Raw genomic sequence first — 18,299 nt, 5'->3', positions numbered from 1 at the left:
GTGTTTAATTGCATGCAGTCTGCATGATAAACACATCTATTGAAAAATTGTAAAACAAAAACACTTCTTCATCGAAAGAAAAGTAATAAATATAGAATCAACCAGAATCATTAAAAAAAGTAATTTATAAAGTACAGGTCAACATGCAAATGTACTATAAGTATGGTACAGTATACAAGAGAAACTGGCTTTGGGAAAGCGTTCTGTTGTTGGTAACATAGAAGCTTAGCATCAGCAGTTGTGGCCTAGGAAATAATTATTGGTACTTTTATTCCCTAAATATCATCCCCTTACCTTTTAACTAACATACATATGACTACAAGCCATATCAAGCAGAGAAGTGTATAGTTGATGAGGGTGAAAGCGAAGGAATACCTTGGTCTATAGGCAACATGTTTCTGGTTTGCCTGCTTTGGATTGTTCAAGAAATACAAACTACCTTAATGTATTTCATAATAGTTACGATACACATTGGATAAAACATGAATAGTGCAATATTCCAAACTAGTCACATCTTTGAGAACCTATGGATGAATATGGTCTATTATTGAGAATAATGATATCAGACTAGTTGAGTAAGGTAATATCCAACTTGATGATCTATGATAGGTTCACGAGTTCTCAGAAAACTACAATGCTATTGCCTTGTTAGCTTCTGCTGTACTCTGGTTGTGTTGAACAGTGACTAGCACTTTATTTTTTACGGTATTGTTTGTGTTTGCACTGGTATTTAATAGAAAATCATTTGGTAAAACTGATAGCTACTTTGAAGAATTACAACCATCGGGTGCCGAGTGGCACTTGATTGAATGAATCCCAAAGAAACAATCAAGTAATTTATAGGTTATTACTATGTAGTAACCATTTTATTTCTCAGTAAATACCTGGTCATTTCTGTACTGTAAAATAAAGTACCATCTAGATGTTTTCAGCGAGCCCAAACAGCTTCTCTCTGCTACCTCTCCCTAGTTGGCCTCAGTGAAGTCCCTGCAGATGCCCCTTACAAGGGGCTGCTGGAACTGCTGCAGGCCAGTGAACTCCCTGGTGAAGAATGTGTGGCTATCCTTGGGCTCTGACGCCATAGTTTGCAGGTCATCCATTGGAGCCCAGGCCACCCCCACAGAGTAGATGGTGATCCCTGTAGAAGAGGGGGGGGGGGATGAGATCAAACGAGTGCTGTAATTGGAAGTGATTGGAATAGGAAGAGCATCATCTAAGAAATCTGATAGTTCAGTGTGATGATCTTATAGCTGCGGTTATTGTCGCTAAATTGTCACCTATTTCTCTACTAATAGCACTCAATGTGACAAAACATTTCAGCTCAGCTGTTTTCTTATGTCATACAAACATATTTTGATCTCGTTCTACATGCTAGCCCGACACATGGCAATACTTTTGCCTAAAAAGGAATCCACACACCTTCCTTCTGGGCAGCCAGGGCCGGCCCTCTGACGTCATCGTAGGACTGTCCGTCAGTGACCACTATGAGGAAGTTCCTCCCAGGGCCAGCCTTGCGGGCCAGGAACAGGTTCTGGGTAGCATAGGCAACGGCGTCTCCCGTGGCCGTGCCCCCACTCATGTAGGGGATCCCCTGCAAGGCCCTGAGGGCATCATCTTTCACTGGGTAGTCGTACATGTTAAACTCCATCCGCTGGTCATAGGTGAACTGGACTGCCCCAACACGTGACCCTATGTCTGAGATGTCGAAGCTACGGGCCACAGAGGTAATGAAGTCCAAGATCAGGCGGAAGTTCCCCTCCCCGATGCTGCTGGAGCCGTCAATGAGGAAGCCCAGGTTGACCGAGTTGTAGCAGGTCTTGGAGCAGAGGAGCTGGTCCACTGAGCACAACTTCTGGGCCAGGGGCTTCACATGCTTGGTGGTGCCGAACCAACTGGGTATGGCGTATGTGAAGTAGCCGTTGTCCTTGCACACTGCCTGGCATGGCACACACAAACACAGTCAGTCAGTGACATATCATCATGTAGATTAGAACACAACAGATATGGCTGGATACTGTAAGTGATGACATCACTGTGATATAGGCCAGTGAATTGATCTTTGCATTACAGTATGTGGTGCCCAGCAAAATCTGCGAAAGACTATGGGTAGGGCCAGAACATCATATATTTTTCAAACCACTAAAGTAGAACAGGATGCAGGCAATAAGACAGAGTACCACAGAGTCACACGTCTCTTGGCTCCCTGCTCACCTTCTTCATGTAGTCCTTGTCTCTGACCATGCCTAGCTCCTCCAGGGCAGGCTTGGCCACTGGCACCAGGAACACGTTGATACCAGACTCTCTGGCCAGCACGGCCGCATCTTCCAGGTCGTCTGAGGGCCAGCCATCTATAAACACCACTATGACCCTGGGGTGACCTCTCCTCACCCCCGTCTGGAAGAAGGACTCCACCGTGTGCATGATGGCCTTACCTGTGGGGACCAGACAGACAAGATGGGGTCAGATGAGCTTTGTTGGGAATCCCCACTACATTTGGCATGCAAATCCATCATGTGGTACTATGTGTATACCAGCAATAAAAATCAGTAAGAACCTGTGTTAGTGTTGCCTCCCAGGTATGCTATCTCTTTGATGGCAAACACCACATCTTTGGGTTGAGTATAGTTAGTCAGGATAAATTCTGTCCGAGGTGTGTCACTGGAAGGACAAGAGCGCTGTGTTAGCAAAACAGTACAGTATTGTATGAAGCTATGGAAGTTAGTGGCTAAATGATAACACCTAATTGGAAAATGTGCTAATTGAACACCAAATGAACTGACTCACCTAGCTTGCACCACACCAACATGTGGTCCATTCGGTCCAATCTTTAGCATCACCGCTAACTTGCTGATGAAGTTCTTCTGAAGGTTGAAGCGACGCTGCCCAATGTTGTTGCTGCTATCCAGCAGCAGGGCTATCTCCATCTGGCAGTCTGGAAGGAGAGAGCAAGACGTGGGCATTCTGGAAGCAAAATAAAAATGTTCGACACAATCAAAGCAAAGCACAACATGACACAAACATACCTCTATTTCCTCCTGTAGTCATTTTCTTCACCGGCTTCTTTAATGTTTTCTTCACTGCAAGACAGACAGGCTCTGGTTACGGCATGTGGTGCTCGTACATGTTAAGAGTTTCAATAAAAATACCCGTATCTGTAATGTAAATAAGGAAGACTGGTATCTCTGTGGAATACGTCATGGTAGCTCTGGAGGGTCTGAAAACAGAACCATTTAGTAATGAAGATATCAAGCAATTGTACTTTTGGATACGTAGTCAGCAGTGAAATTCAACTTCTAGTCAGGTATGAGGACCAAGAGAGGATGTGTCCATAAAATATAATGCGTATCCAATGTAGTATTGGTGACCATCATGGGCAGTTTAATCTACATGTTAGAATTGTACCTGGTCCTGGTGCAGGGAGGACAGTTGTGGCTATCTGGGAGGACACCTCCTGGGGCACATGAACAGATTCTGACAACAAAGAGTCAGATGTTTTATCAAAACGTGTCATTAATGAAACTTCATTGCAAATCGTTCAAAAACATCAACATTGAATATGATTAAATACCATTCGAGTCATTCTTCATGCCTACTCAGCCTTCGAGTCACATTTTCCCCTGTGGAATGTACGATATTAAACATGTTTGGTATTTGGCGCCACCTACGGGCCACAGTGAATGATGCGGTCCACCTGGACAGGGCCTGAGATTGGACTCCATGGGAGTAGGAGCCGAGGTAGTTCTGTCTGCCTTGCAGTTTGTGGACCTTCACTGGTCCCCCCGAGGACCTTATCACCCCCCTGAGAAAAGTGGTCAAATACAGTGAAAAATGTAAATGAGTAGTAAGCGGCCCGTCACTGCAAACTGTGAGGGAAGGGAAGATAGATGAAGAATGAAGATGCTGTAGAAACTATACTGACTCTCTCTGTACATCAATACTCATTGAGAAAGAAAAGGAGGTGATTGTGGTGAAACTTTATAGCATGTGCATTAGCCAAACATTATCCCTCTCCTGGCCTACACAAAGCCTCTTATTCTTAGCCCTGCTATCGATCTCTTCCAGCCTTACTGGTGCACGGCTGCGCCACACACGCTGGACACGGCGGCGTACACCCGAGAACCAAACACAGACACCCTCCAGAGGGTGCAGTTAGGTGGACAGAGGACCAACTGCTTCTCCTCCGTCAGGTCTGCCCCACGGGTCGTACAGGTGATGGGGGTGGTAACTGAGACAGAAAGACAGAGACAGAAAGAGGGAGAGAATAAATGGAGAATACTGCCTGCGCTCTGTGTGTTTTCTGCCAGGTAGCCTATACCTATTCGTTTGGTATGGCTTTCCCTTCCTCGGAGCCACAACTCGATACCAAAGCCTGCAGGCTATAATAAAGAACTCTGAAGACAAAATACCCTCAGTCACACCTCTACGTTAATTACATTTTGAAGAAAAATCATAAACATTACCGTTTGCTTTTGAGGAATTTCTTCCAAATCAAACAGACTGGGCTTACCGTTGAACATGTCTCTGAGCCAAAGGCCACAAGGCTCGAGCTGTGGCTCTCAACAATAACATCCTGACACTTCTGCCTTAATGAAATAAGTATCATATTTGGTTTGGAAGTCTTCCAAGTAAAACCGACTGGTTAACAAACTAAATAAATCCACTGATACAACACCATCAAATATATATATATGTTTCTTCACATACAGCAGCTACTGTTCATCAATAAACTCTCACATTTTTAAATATATGACTATCTTGCTGAGCTGTGCAGTTCTCAACGGTCTCTCTGTGGGACTACATTGGATCAAATTCAGATGAGAAACATTAAATGAACACATAGTTAATTCCCAGAATACTAGTAGTATCACACCTACAGTATCTCATCTGCCTAATATTGACAGAGGGGGAAAAAAACAATGTGTTTATGAGATTCAAACCACTAACCACTTGAGTCAGATCCAGATGCTCTGCATGTCAGAGACAGAATGCCTGTGGGAATTAAACAAAGTGATCATTGAAGCTTTGACAATAATGTCAAAGTTCACTCAATAATATTGAATATGCATTCATGAAATCTTAGTTACATATTATAGTTCATTACACATAAAGCTTTGACATATTTTTTTGCACAGTACTAATTTCATCATTATGACAAAACTCTACAATGCCTTTTTGATCAGATATGACCGTTTTTGAATTATTCCATTCCATTGTTATTTTGAGAGAAACCGAAAAAGACATTTCCTAGACAAGTCATACAAGGTAGATGATGTGGCACATTCAGTGTGTCAATTGCACCAACCAGTGCTTACCTAACAGGTGTAGAACAGCAAACAAAATTGGCATGATGACCCAAACACCTACAATGTAATAAGCAACCAGGAAAACATTTTACATTTCAACAATTAGAGATATACAATTACTAGGAGTTGATAAGACTAAATGCATAAGAAAAAAGCACATCAACTAACAATGCAATTAGACAGGTTTGAAGTTTTTGGTTATAAATTCATAGAAAACTACGCCACTCTTATTTAGACAAGTTAGATATCTGCAGCTTGGACGATGTTCAGCCATGCGTTCATCACAACAGAGCACCTCTGTCTCTATGGGATTAAAGCTGAAAGAATGTATGAAAACACATTCATTACAGCCCCCCCCCACACACACACACACCTTACAGACAATTTGTAGAATACGGTTTCCTTGAGATCTAAGATTCCATATGGCAAATTCTTGCAGGGGGAAGGAAAAAGGTGCTATTCATTGGAAGTGTGTAGTATTCCTTGGATCACATCTGAACCTCCAGAGAGAGCTGGCCCCTTAAATAATGTCCTCAAACTTCCCAGTCATCTCCCTGTGACATCAGAGGAGGAGGGGTCTACTAGAGACCTGCGTTCAACCTGAGAAGGGTCATCTGAACCAAGCAGCCAGGACAATAAGGTGGCCTCAAAATTAGCCAGAAATGAAATAGGAGTCAAATAAAGTGAGGTTGACGTGATGATTGCAGGTACCTTGTTAGAATATAAGGCAGATTAAGAAATCAAAAGTAATTAAACATAACAGTAGAAGACTGATCATATTACCAGACAAATACTACGGGGATCACATATACTGAAACATCTGCATTCAAGTCTGTAAATTGCTTTGGATAAAAGTGTCTTGACAATTGGCATAAAGACTCACTGCAATATATGCTGCCATGTGCTTTGGTGACCACGTTTCGATCCTCAGGTCTTCACCTACTTCTAGAAGCTAGTATGTACAGTACTGTCAGAAAGTATTCACACCCCTGGACTTTTTCCACATTTTGTTGTGTTACAACCTGAATTTTAAATGGATTCAATTGATATGTTTTGTCACTGGCCTACACACAATAACCCATGATGTCAAAGTGGAATGTTTCTTTTTGAGCTGAAATGTATTGAGTCAATAAGTATTCAACCCCTTTGTTATGGGAATCCTAAATAATGTTCAGGTGTAAAAAATTGCTTAACAAGTCACATAAGTTATCTGGACTCTTTCTGTGTGCAATAGTGTTTAACATGATTTTTTAAAATCTCTACCTCGTCTCTGTACCCCACACATATAATTATCTGTAAAGGTCCCTCAGTCGAGCAGTGAATTTAAAACATAGATTCAACCACAAAGACAAGCGAGGTTTTTCAATGCCTCTCAACGAAGGGCACCTATTGGTAGATGGGTAAAAAAGAAAAAAGCAGACATTGAACATCCCTTTGAGCGTGGTGGTTATTAATTACACTTTGGATGGTGCATCAATACACCCAGTCACTACAAAGATACAGGCGTCCTTCCTAACTCAGTTGCCAGAGAGGAAGGAAACCCCTCAGGGATTTCACCATGAGGCCAATGGTGACTTTAACACCTTTACAAAGTTAAATGGCTGTGATAGGAGAAAACTGAGGATAGATCAACAACATTGTAGTTACTCCATCATACTAACCTAATTGACAGAGTGAAAAGAGGGAATATTGTAAAGAATACAAATACTCCAAAACAAGCAACAAGGCACTAAAATTATACTGCAAAAAATGCAGCAAAGCAATTAACTTTTTGTCCTGAAAACAAAGTGTTACGTTTGTGGCAAATCCAATACAACACATTACTCATAACACTCTCCATATATTAACAAACATAGTGGTGGCTGCATCATATTATGAGTATGCTTGTAATCGTTAAGGACTGGAGATTTTTCAGGATAAAACATTTACGGAATGGAGCTAAGCACAGGCAAAATTGTGAAGGAAAACCGGGTTCTTTCTGCTTTCCAGCAGACACTGGGAAATTAATTCACCTTTCAGCAGGATAGTAACCTAAAACACAAAGCCAAATCTACACGATGACAGTGAATGTTCCCGAGGTTAGAGTTTTGACTTAAATCTACTTGAAAATATATGGCAAGACATGAAAATAGCTGTCTAGCAATGATCAACAACCGACTTGACAGAGCTTGAAGAATTTTTCAAATAATAATGGGCAAGTGTTGCACAATCCAGGTGTGGAAAACTCTTAAGAGACTTACCCAGAAAGACTCAAAGCTGTAATCACTGCCAAAGATTATTCTAACATTTATTGACTCAGGGGGTTGAATATTTATGTAATCAAGATATATTGGTGTTTTTTTCTTTTTTTCTTCCAAATGATAGCATTTGTGTAGAACGTTGACAATTTTTTTTGCAATTAAATCCATTTGAATCCCATTTGTAAGACAACAAATTGTGGAATTAAGTCAAGGGGTGTGAGTATTTTCTGTGGGCACTGTTACATGCTCCATAGATACACATGTTCATCATTGTTATAAAAATCCCCATCCCTTTCATTGTCAGAGAGAAAAGGAAGAGGTCACCATGACAACCCCTACAGCTGCTTGATATTCTCATCATGTCTTTCTGTCCTCCAGAACAGCAGAGTCTCATGTGCCATCCTCTCAATATTTTCTTCTGGACAGAGTCCCAGTGGAGCTCAGTGAGATCAATGTTAGACAGATAATCTAGGGATAACCTGAACCTCTCCTTTTGTTGAAGCCAAAGCCACTAGGGTGCCATCGGACACCATGGTCCAGGTGTTAGTATGGCCTTTCACCATCACAGCATCAGTGTAGCCAGTGATTATGTTCATTTCAGCTTTAGTTGTTGTAGTTATGTCAAAAAGGCTACGATCACGTAAATCACCTGGGGTGACGTGTCGTCTGCCCTCACTGCCGACATTCAGAAACAAAGAGATTCAATAAGAAGAAGGTGAGTATCTAAAACCTGTTCTACGGTGTCTTTGTACGCTCAAAATCAAGCTCAGTTTGAAGTATTTGAAATAGTATTTGGTCTGATTTGACCTGGGAACGTTCCCTCGAGAGGCAGGTCAGAATGCGTTGGTTCTCTCTGGGGACTGGGACACATATTCCACACATTCTAATGACACACATTTCATTACTCCTCCAGCACTACATATAAACCTCTTGGTGCATGCATTTACAGTACATTACTCCGCCTAATTGAAAACACCAACACACATTTCAGCATGGCAGGAGTTATACTATAAAGCTAACGGAGAGTGTAGGCTTGGCTGGGTGTTGCTAAGTAAAGCAGGTGATGGTCACAAGGAGAACTTGGCCTGTGACTCCATGCTCAGCCATGTGGGGTGAGACTGAGGAGCTGACAAAAAGAGAACTGACATAGCTGTTTCAGCATGGGCCAAGCAGAACGGGCCGCTGTAATGTATTTAGTAGAATGGGAGACTTGATTGGAGAAACACAGCAACCTACTCAAGAGTTCAAGGCTCATCCTCTGACCATGCCACCATAGACCAAGGAATATCAAATGCATTTCTATTCCTTGCCATTAGCCACAAGCAACAAGGCGCATCAGATTGTTATTCGTTTTGGTATACACTTTCTAAACAATTCAACATGATTTAACCTTTATTTAACTAGGCAAGTCAGTTAAGAACAAATTCTTATGTAGAATGACGGCCTACCCAGGCCAAACCCGGACGATGCTGGGCCAATTGTACGCCGCCCTACGAGACTCCCAATCACGGCCGGATGCGATTCAGCCTAGACTTGTGAACGCAGACTGCTTTCAAGTTCGAACCTTGATGGTCCTATGTCTGAGGGAAAATGTATAGTAATTTTCTGTTAAAACATTGTCAAAGTAAAATGAATGAGAAACTATCATCTAAAAAGTTGAATATCACATTTAAACGAACATAGATTAGAGATGCTCTTTCTTCCAGAGAGGGATTTCACTAACAAGCTGATGTTTTTGTGGTATTTTCTTGGAGGGGTGGATTGGTTTATTTTGTGTCACCGTGCTCGTGGTGTTGGCAGGGCTGGGGTAGCTGTGTTTGGTCAGTTATGGGGACCCCTGATGGGTTATTGTGTGCCTGTCCCATGTCATTAGTCCTGCTGAAATTCCAGCTGCCGTGGAGTCCTGAGGTAACTTTCACTCTGAAGTCACTCGTGTGTCCATAATGGCACCCTATTCCCTATAAAGTGCACTACTTTTGACCAGGACCCGCGTCAAATGTAATGCACTAAAAATAGGGAATAGGGTGCCATTTCGGACGCAGCCACTGTGTTGTGGTTTATAATTACTCATAGAAGAGAAAGGGGACTTACGGCAGCCATTACCTTGTCATTATCTTAGACAGGCTGTTATTACAAAGGGAGACTATTGTTAACTTGTTCAGTTATAATTCCATTGTTGAACCCAACTGGATTACAGTGGCTTGTGTTTGTTTTATTGAGGGGAGACTTGGTAATATTTATTCAGCAGACGCACAAGCTGACCAATAAAACCACAGCCTCTGGAGTGGAGTTACCCTCATACAGTATATCCTATATCCTTCCTAATTGCAGGCCACAGTACAGTACACTCCACAGTACTACAGTAATCCTACTTGTCATTTGCACATGACTTTACACTGACATTTATTGCAGTTCCTCTTTCACAGTCATTGTTTTTATGTTACCCGTGTCTATGGATTGTTGCTCTTGTTTCAGTGTGTTGTTGCACTGCAATAAGAGGACAAATGAAGCTGTACTGAATTGAACAGTAACCTCTTTCCATTCTGTGGTTGTTGTGTTGTTTTCCGCTTTCTCCTCTTGGTCCAACAGATTCAGCTGTGCACCAGCCAGTCTCCCTGTGAGGGCTGGCTCACATTCTCCCAGTTTCCCAAGCTCCCTCAGGGCTCCCACAGGGCTCCCACAGGGCAGAAGGGGGACAAAACCCAGATTAGCGACTTCAGGTCAAGGCAGAGCCTTTTCTCACTTCTCCACCTCATTATTTCTGCACACAAGCCCTCTGTGAGTGACTGAGAATTAATGTACAACATCAGCGCCTGATATAACCCCCTTTGAGTCAAGTCATCGTTGATTGATGAGCTATTGGAAGTTATTTTTTGGACGGCGCACAAACCTATAACCAAGTATTTATTTTTAGAAAATAACTAAATTATTTACAGCTTTAGAGTAACATGTAAAATAGTAAAACAAATATGATTTAACTCAGACCCTAAATTGATAGTGCCGCCACATACTGTAAATCCTTCAACATCAGTGACTCCAAATAATTCAGGTGAGGCCAAAACCAATGTCTTCTCTTGATAAAAATGTTTAAAAAAGTACGTCCAGACGGTTGCAGTGCTGTGAGAAAAATGTACGTGTGTACAGGCGATCAGAGTGCTGTGGAGGTGAACAGTTAACAGTGAGAGCTGAGCGCCACTGTGGCTCAGTACGTAGGACAAGAGAGAGAGAGAGAGAGAGTGGGAGAGACAGCGAGACAGAATCAGAGAGACAGAAATAGAGAGACAAATAGAGAGAGACCGAAAACAGAGAAACAGAGGGACAGAGACAGAGCTCACAGGCGCCCAGAGTCACTGAGTTTCCTCAGGAACAGGCGATGACTGGGAGCCGGGGCTATCATCGGGGGCATAAGAGGACTCCTCTGGTTCTCCCCCCTCTCCTCCACACCCCTTTCACTACCCAGCTCTACCCCAGAGTCCAGGTCATCCACCCCACCATTCACCTCCATAATGTCCAGGTCAATCTGCACCTCGTCGGGCCTGTGGGAGAGGTCCGGTTTGTGGCGCAGGCAGTGGAACAGGGCTCTGAAGTCTTGTCTGAACTTGGAGTTCAGGCCCAGGTAGATGAAGGGGTTGTAGGAGCTGGCTGACTTAGCAAACAGGCTGGCCAGGATGCTGTGGAGAGGAGGCACCTGGTGACCACAGGCAGACCACATGGAGATGACTGCGTATGGAGACCAGGCCAGCAGGAAGGCTGAACACAGGATCAGAGACACCTGGGGGAGGAGGAGGGAGTTGGTATAACATGCACACACAGGACAGTTTATTAGGTACACCCATCTAGTAGCGGGTCGGACCCCCCTATATAACATTCTGAAATGTTCGGGGCACAGATTCTAGAAGTCTGAAATGTTCCAATCTCGGGAGTTGATAGGCTTGAAGTCATAAACAGCGCAATGCTTGACGCACAACGAAGAGCTGCTGGCAAAACACACAAAAGTGCTGTTTGAATGAATGTTTACACACCTGCTTCTGCCTACCACCAATCAGTCAGATACTTAGATACTTGTATGCTCAGTCAGATTATATGCAACGCAGGACACGCTAGATAATATCTAGTAATATCATCAACCATGTGTAGTTAACTAGGGATTATGATTGATTGTTTTTCTAAGATAAGTTTAATGCGCGCTAGCAACTTACCTTGGCTTACTGCATTCGCGTAACAGGCAATCTCCTTGTGGAGTGCAACGAGAGAGAGGCAGGTCGTTATTGCGTTGGACGAGTTAACTGTAAGGTTGCAAGTTTAGATCCCCCGAGCTGACAAGGTGAAAATCTGTCGTTCTTCCCCTGAATGAGGCAGTTAACCCACCGTTCCTAGGCAGTCATTGAAAATAAGAATGTGTTCTTAACTGACTTGCCTAGTTAAATAAAAAGGTATCAAGCCAAAAATACAGATTTCCGATTGTTATGAAAACTTGAAATTGGCCCTAATTAAATCGGCCATTCCGATTAATCGGTCGACCATGCTGACGCGCTGGCATCATGCAGTTGCTGCAGATTGGATGGTGGTACACAATGTTTTTCCATTCCTCAATTTGTCCTGCTGTTGGTGATCGCGTGCTCACTGGAGCCGCTTCTTGTTGTTTTTAGTTGATAGGAGTGGAACGTTGTGTGGTCGTCTGCTGCAATAGCCCATCCAGTGATGCCTTTCTGCACACCACTGCACCGTTATTTGCCCGTTTGTGGCCCGCCTGTTAGCATGCACGATTCTTGACATTCTCCTTTGAACTCTCATCAACGAGCAGTTTTCACCCACAGGACTGCCGCTGACTGGATGTTTTTTGTTTGTCGCACCATTCTCTGGAAACCCTAGACGCTGTCATGCGTGAAAAGCCCAGGAGGCCGTTTCTGAGATACTGGATCTGGCGAGTCTGGCACTGACGATCATACCACACTCAAAGTCGCTTAGGTCACTCGTTTTGCCCGTTGTAAATGTTCAAACTAACAGTAACTGGATGCCTTGATGCCTGCTTTATATAGCAAGCCACGTGACTCGGTGTCTGTGGGAGCGATCCAGGTTTGTGAACGGGGTGGTGTACCTAATAAACTGGCCGTCGAGTGTACACTACATACATAGCCACAAGCACTGACCTTGACGAATACCTTCTGAAGACATTATAACCTTGCATTGGACTAAAATGATAATCAAATCAAAGCAGTTTACAGCTAAAAGAGCAGACCATCAGCAGACACAATGCTAGATGCAATTTGTACTTTGAATCCCACAGCATTCACCATTATGTAACATGTACCAAATCCTGCAGCTATGAATCGTTTGTAGACTGGGAGCTCCCTTACTCACTGTTGTTATACTGCGCTCCATCTGATTCTCTCGCTCGCTGGCCGCTCCCCCTCTGCTGGACTTGTGGCTGTTGTTGACTGTCCGGATGATGGACACGTAGGAGAACCATATGACCACGAATGGGATGAAAAAGTTGAAGGTGAAGATGAGGATGACATAGAGTCTGTACGACACAGAGGACCTGGCCTGGACCCAGTCTATCTCACACGTCCCATACTTACGAGCTGCAAGGTGGAAAACAAAGAATTGACCAGGTTGATTGGTTATAATGATCATTGATCAATCAACTCCTTTTAACCACATATTTTTGCATGTGCATATATTACAACAAATATGCACACAATGAGGTCACCCCATCAAATTAGTAGTTTGGGCTATTTCAGCCACACCCATTGCTGACAGGTATATAAAATTGAGCACACAGCCATGCGATCTCCATAGACAAACATGCACCCGGCCCGCCACAGGAGTCGCTGGTGCGCGATGAGACAAGGACATCCCTACCGACCAAACCCTCCCTAACCCGGACGACGCTAGGCCAATTGTGCGTCGCCCCATGGACCTCCCGGTCGCGGCCGGTTACGACAGAGCCTGGGCGCGAACCCAAAGTCTCTGATGGCACAGCTGCAGTAGAGCGCCCTTAACCACTGCGCCACCCGGGAGGCCCCAGTCAAGAGAAATCTTAACACACACACACAGCATACGATGACATTCTAGATGATTCCAACTTTGTGGCAACAGTTTGAGAAAGATCCTTCCCTGTTTCAGTATGACAATGCCCCTGTGCACAAAGCGAGGTCCATACAAAAAGAGTTTGTTGAGATATGTGTGGAAGAACTTGACTGGCCTGCACAGAGCCCTGACCTCAACCCCATGGAACAACTTTGGGATGAATTGGAACGCCGACTGCGAGCTAGGCCTAATCTCCAGCACAAGTGCCCGACCTCACTAATGCTCATGGCTGAACGGAAGCAAGTCACCGCTGCAATGTGCCAACATCTCGTGGAAAGCTTTCCCAGAAGAGCGAAGGAGGGTGTAGCAGCAAAGGGAGGACAAACGCCATATTACTGCCCATGATTTTGGAATAAGACGTTCGACAAGCACGTGTCCACATACACTACATGACCAAAAGAATCTACTTTATCAGAGAGGTGAGCGAGATGCCCACAATGTAACCAATGTTCTAATGCGGTTTCCCTAGGTCTGGGATTTCAGAGGCAACATTGAGAGGGTCCTACCTGTGTAACTCCCCCAGCCCACCAGGGGCGCTCCAGCCCAGAAGAGGGCACACAGCCACACTGCCACAATCACCACGGCAACGTTACAGTGGTTATTATAATGAGCTGAAAGACAAGACATGTAGTTACTAAACAGAGATGGCATTATATGACGAAACATGGGGAATAAACAAATTATTTGGTGATTTCACAAACAACAAGTAGGACAACAGATTATATTTATGATTCTCTCTCTAATAGTGCCATCTAGCCAGCGGTCAGGGAGCACTTGAACAGCATAAGGCCTTAACTTGGAGCAGCAGAATAATGAGTTTATAGTGGCTGCCATTGAGCCAGGGTGCCATGCCCTGAGCAACTTGACCAGGGGAAGCTTCAGCCCCAACCCTGCATGCCCTGGCATGGGACCTAGCCAGCAGCCCTCAGGCTTGGCAGGGCCACAGCATAGACTACATACCATAGCTGGGCTGGCATCCTTTGATGTAGCGAACGACACTGATGGATGTCAGTGTGTTGATGCTGATGAGCCCAAAGAGCATGATCAGGAAGCCGTCCACCTGACGGACACACACACACACACACACACACACACACACACACACACACACACACACACACACACACACACACACACACACACACACACACACACACACACACACACACACAGAGAGATTAGGATGAAGTGCTTGCAGCTCTCTGCCAACCTGAGGGAACGGAAGGAATCTTTCCAAACCATGTTGTGTCATCACCCTCTAACCAGACTCTCAGGGTACAAGCCAGGTAGACTGACTAATGCAGGATAAAAGCACACACTCTTCTCTGGTGGAATGTGATGTTTTTCTTTCTGTCATTTATTCCAGTCATCTGTCAAGTGGAGTGGTGGGAGTCCTGGGTAGCCACGGTAACAGCACTAAGGGAAGTTGCTTTAATTTCCTGTTAAACTGATACTTTATTTCTTAATAGTCAAAAAATGCTAAGTTACAATACCATATATAATATGTTATTGTACAAGTTGTCCTTGAGCTTATTCAGATCAGAGAATCACCTCTTGATTTCACCCTGAAAATTCTAAGATGTTATTGTGCTGATCTTATCTGTGTAGCTCTAATGTAGTGCTGTGTTGAATTTCCCAATATCTGGGATAATGTCAAAAATGCTTTCAATGTAAATCTATTTCGTGCTCTTGAATCTCATTCAAGGCATTAAAATAATTAAATAATAACAACTAGAATTACAAATCTTCTTATAAGTCCATATGGGTAATATGAATCAACAACAACAAAAAAACTACTAACCAACGTTCCTACTGTACCTGGCAGGTCCAGATGGTCTTGATCAGCAGGCCGTCGTCCCTGAACAAGTTGAAGATTTCCAGTATCCCTCTGGAGTAGCCGAAGATCGCGACGCCAGCGTCAGACACAGCTAGATTGATAGTGAGTAAGTCCTGTGGCTCAAGACTGTGTCTCTGCTTGACCAACAGTAGAATCACCACTCCATTACCTAGACAGGAGAGCCACCCTGAAATTGTAAACAAACAAAAAAAAACGTATAACATTACCATAACAATGTCACAACAAAGTCACCCACAGGGTTGGAGAGTAACTCACTACATGTAATCTGTTCAATGTTATCTGATTACAAAAAAAGGAACTGTAATCAGATACGTTATCTGGGAAAACACATTGTAATCAGATTACAGATACTTTGAAAAAACTAGATTACTTTTAAATTCACAAACAAAATAAAATGTTATTTGTCACATGAGCTGAATACAATAGGTGTAGACCTAACAGTGAAATGCTTGCTTACAAGCCCTTAACCAACAATGCAGTTAAGAAAATACCTACAAAAAGTAAGAGAAGAATAAAAAAATAATTCAAGAGCAGTAGTAAATAAAAATAGCGAGGTTATATACAGGGGGTTCCCGGTACAATGTCAATGTGCGGGGGCACCGGTGTCAAGGTAATTGAGATAATATGTACATGTAGGTAGAGTTATTAAAGTGACTATGCATAGATAATAACAGAGTAACAGCAGCGTAGGGGGGCAATGCAAATAGTCTGGGCAGCCATTTGATTAGCTGTTCAGGAGTCTTATGGCTTGGGGGTAGAAACTGTTTAGAAACCTCTTGGACCTAGACTTGGCACTCCGGTACCACTTGCCGTGCGGTAGCAGAGAGAACAGTCTATGACTTGGGTGGCTGGAGGTTTTGACAATTTTTAGGGCCTTCCCCTGACACTGCTTAGTATAGAGCTTCCTGGATAGCAGGAAGCTTGTCCCCAGTGATGTACTGAACCGTAGTGCTCTGCGGTCGGAGGCCGAGCAGTTGCCATACCATGCAGCAATGCAACCCGTCAGGATGGTGCAGCTGTAGAACCTTTTGAGGATCTGAGGACCCATGCCAAATCTTTTAGTGCCCTGAGGGGGAATAGATTTGGTTGTGCCCTCTCTCTCGTCGACTGTCTTGGTGTGCTTGGACCATGATAGTTTGTTGGTGATGTGGACGCCAAGGAACTTAAAAGCTCTCAACCTGCTCGACTCCAGCCCCATCGATGAGAATGGGGGCATGCTCTGTCCTCCTTTTCCTGTAGTCCACAATCATCTCCTTTGTCTTATATGAACTTATATATGCCATTTAGCAGACGCTTTTATCCAAAGCGACTTACAGTCATGTGTGCATACATTCTACGTATGGGTGGTCCCGGGAATCGAACCCACTACCCTGGCGTTACAAGCGCCATGCGCCATGCTCTACCAACTGAGCTACAGAAGGACCACAGTCTTGATCACGCTGAGGGAGAGGTTGTTGTCCTGGCACCACAAGGTCAGGTCTCTGACCTCCTCCCTCCCTATAGGCTGTCTCATCGTTGATCAAGCTTACCACTGATGTGTCATCGGCAAACTTAATGATGGTGTTGGAGTCGTGCCTGGCCGTGCAGTCATGAGTGAACAGGGAGTACCCATACTGTTAAAGGATATTTGCGAAAAATATATATTACGACACCTTTTTGTTTTCTCAATTACATTAAATTCTGTTTTTTTTTTTTTCAAGTGCAAGTTTAAGTTTGTTCCACTTGAGCAAGTCAGAGTTTGATGGATCCTTTATGTCTTCTAATGCCTCTTAACGGGAAAGTAATTCAAAAGTTATCAGATTACATTACTGCGTTTGGGTAACCCAAAAATGATATTACGGATGACAATTTTGGACAGGCAACTAGTAACGGATGACATTTAGAAAGTGACCTACCCAACATAAGTCACCACTTATTTATTTCGTGAAAGTTGTCTACTCTATATTATCAACAGTATGGGAATACATCACTTTGGCAAGGAAGACAGAATAATTACCTATTATCAACAAGTAAACACCAACGGCAGTCTCCCCCTCGGCTGACAACCTGTAGACAGATACATTAGGAGGGAATATGTTGGTGTCCTCCATCAGCACCCTCGTCTTCTGAGCACCTCACGGCCAAGATCCAAGCTTTTATGACGGTCTTATTTCAAAACACACATGGTCTGAAGACCCCGGTCTGTTCTGATCCAGGACAGCTGAAGTGAATGGTGTCCCAGGGACCCCTCAGGTAGATGGTAGCATTCTCGGTCGTAATTCCAACTGAGACAGAGTTGAGAATGCCCCTCTCAGTCTCTCCATAGAATGACCCTGTCTGTGTATGCAAGGCAGGTGTACAGTAATAGTACTGGCATGGTTGTGTCCTACATACATTAGCCTAATCCCTTGATCCGGTTAATGAGAGTGGCTGCTGCAACGCTAGCCACGGAAGTTAGGTCAGCTAATAATACACTTCGATACATACTTGGTGGCACCTAAATCTGGTCAAGGTAGCAGTCTTAGTGTATGGTGTTTGGCAATACAGAAAATAAACCGCAGCACCTTGTGTAATAGTGGTGAGTCCTCCATGCTTACAACTCTAACTCAGCAACTAAACTGACACTGGCTTCTTGGCTCATTCGAGATCAGCTCCAACTCGCCTCAGGGGAACGGACACAGACAAACAGGGTTATTTGTAGACTGTAAATATTATTTATTTGTATCCTTGTTCGCTGCAAGAGGAAGTCTACTAAAACACCCTGTCCTGATCCTGAATAAGATTAAACAAAGGACAAGTTGAAAAAAACTCTGGTTGATATACTAC

The 18,299-nt window shown here is 43.7% G+C and overlaps 2 protein-coding genes across 3 annotated transcripts; both read right to left on the bottom strand.

Moving 5' to 3' along the window:
• Positions 1-106: 106 nt before the first annotated feature.
• Positions 107-6,651, bottom strand: coch (coagulation factor C homolog, cochlin (Limulus polyphemus)). Of its 2 annotated transcripts, none has more exons than XM_035743297.2 (12): positions 5,682-6,651; positions 5,313-5,360; positions 4,945-4,989; positions 4,069-4,225; positions 3,666-3,799; positions 3,403-3,471; positions 3,024-3,077; positions 2,785-2,932; positions 2,555-2,658; positions 2,212-2,432; positions 1,420-1,936; positions 107-1,138 (listed from the first exon to the last, which is right to left on the bottom strand). In XM_035743297.2, the coding sequence occupies exons 2-12, from the start codon at positions 5,344-5,346 to the stop codon at positions 966-968; spliced, it is 1,656 nt and encodes a 551-aa protein (XP_035599190.1). In that variant the 5' UTR covers positions 5,347-5,360; positions 5,682-6,651; the 3' UTR covers positions 107-965. The 2 variants fall into 2 exon arrangements, with proteins under 2 accessions (XP_035599190.1, XP_035599189.1); XM_035743296.2 differs by having other exon boundaries at positions 5,677-6,647.
• Positions 6,652-10,430: 3,779 nt separating this feature from the next.
• opn6b (opsin 6, group member b) lies at positions 10,431-18,171 on the bottom strand. Its single transcript, XM_035743289.1, has 6 exons — positions 17,491-18,171; positions 15,455-15,660; positions 14,597-14,696; positions 14,143-14,247; positions 12,905-13,128; positions 10,431-11,315 (listed from the first exon to the last, which is right to left on the bottom strand). The coding sequence occupies exons 1-6, from the start codon at positions 17,582-17,584 to the stop codon at positions 10,875-10,877; spliced, it is 1,170 nt and encodes a 389-aa protein (XP_035599182.1). The 5' UTR covers positions 17,585-18,171; the 3' UTR covers positions 10,431-10,874.
• Between the last annotated feature and the right edge of the window lie 128 nt (positions 18,172-18,299).

Source organism: Oncorhynchus keta, chromosome 29, assembly GCF_023373465.1.
Source record: "Oncorhynchus keta strain PuntledgeMale-10-30-2019 chromosome 29, Oket_V2, whole genome shotgun sequence".
Taxonomy (NCBI): domain Eukaryota; kingdom Metazoa; phylum Chordata; class Actinopteri; order Salmoniformes; family Salmonidae; genus Oncorhynchus; species Oncorhynchus keta.
The sequence above is the reverse complement of the archived record's forward strand: the minus strand, read 5'-3'. Positions and strand labels throughout refer to the sequence as shown.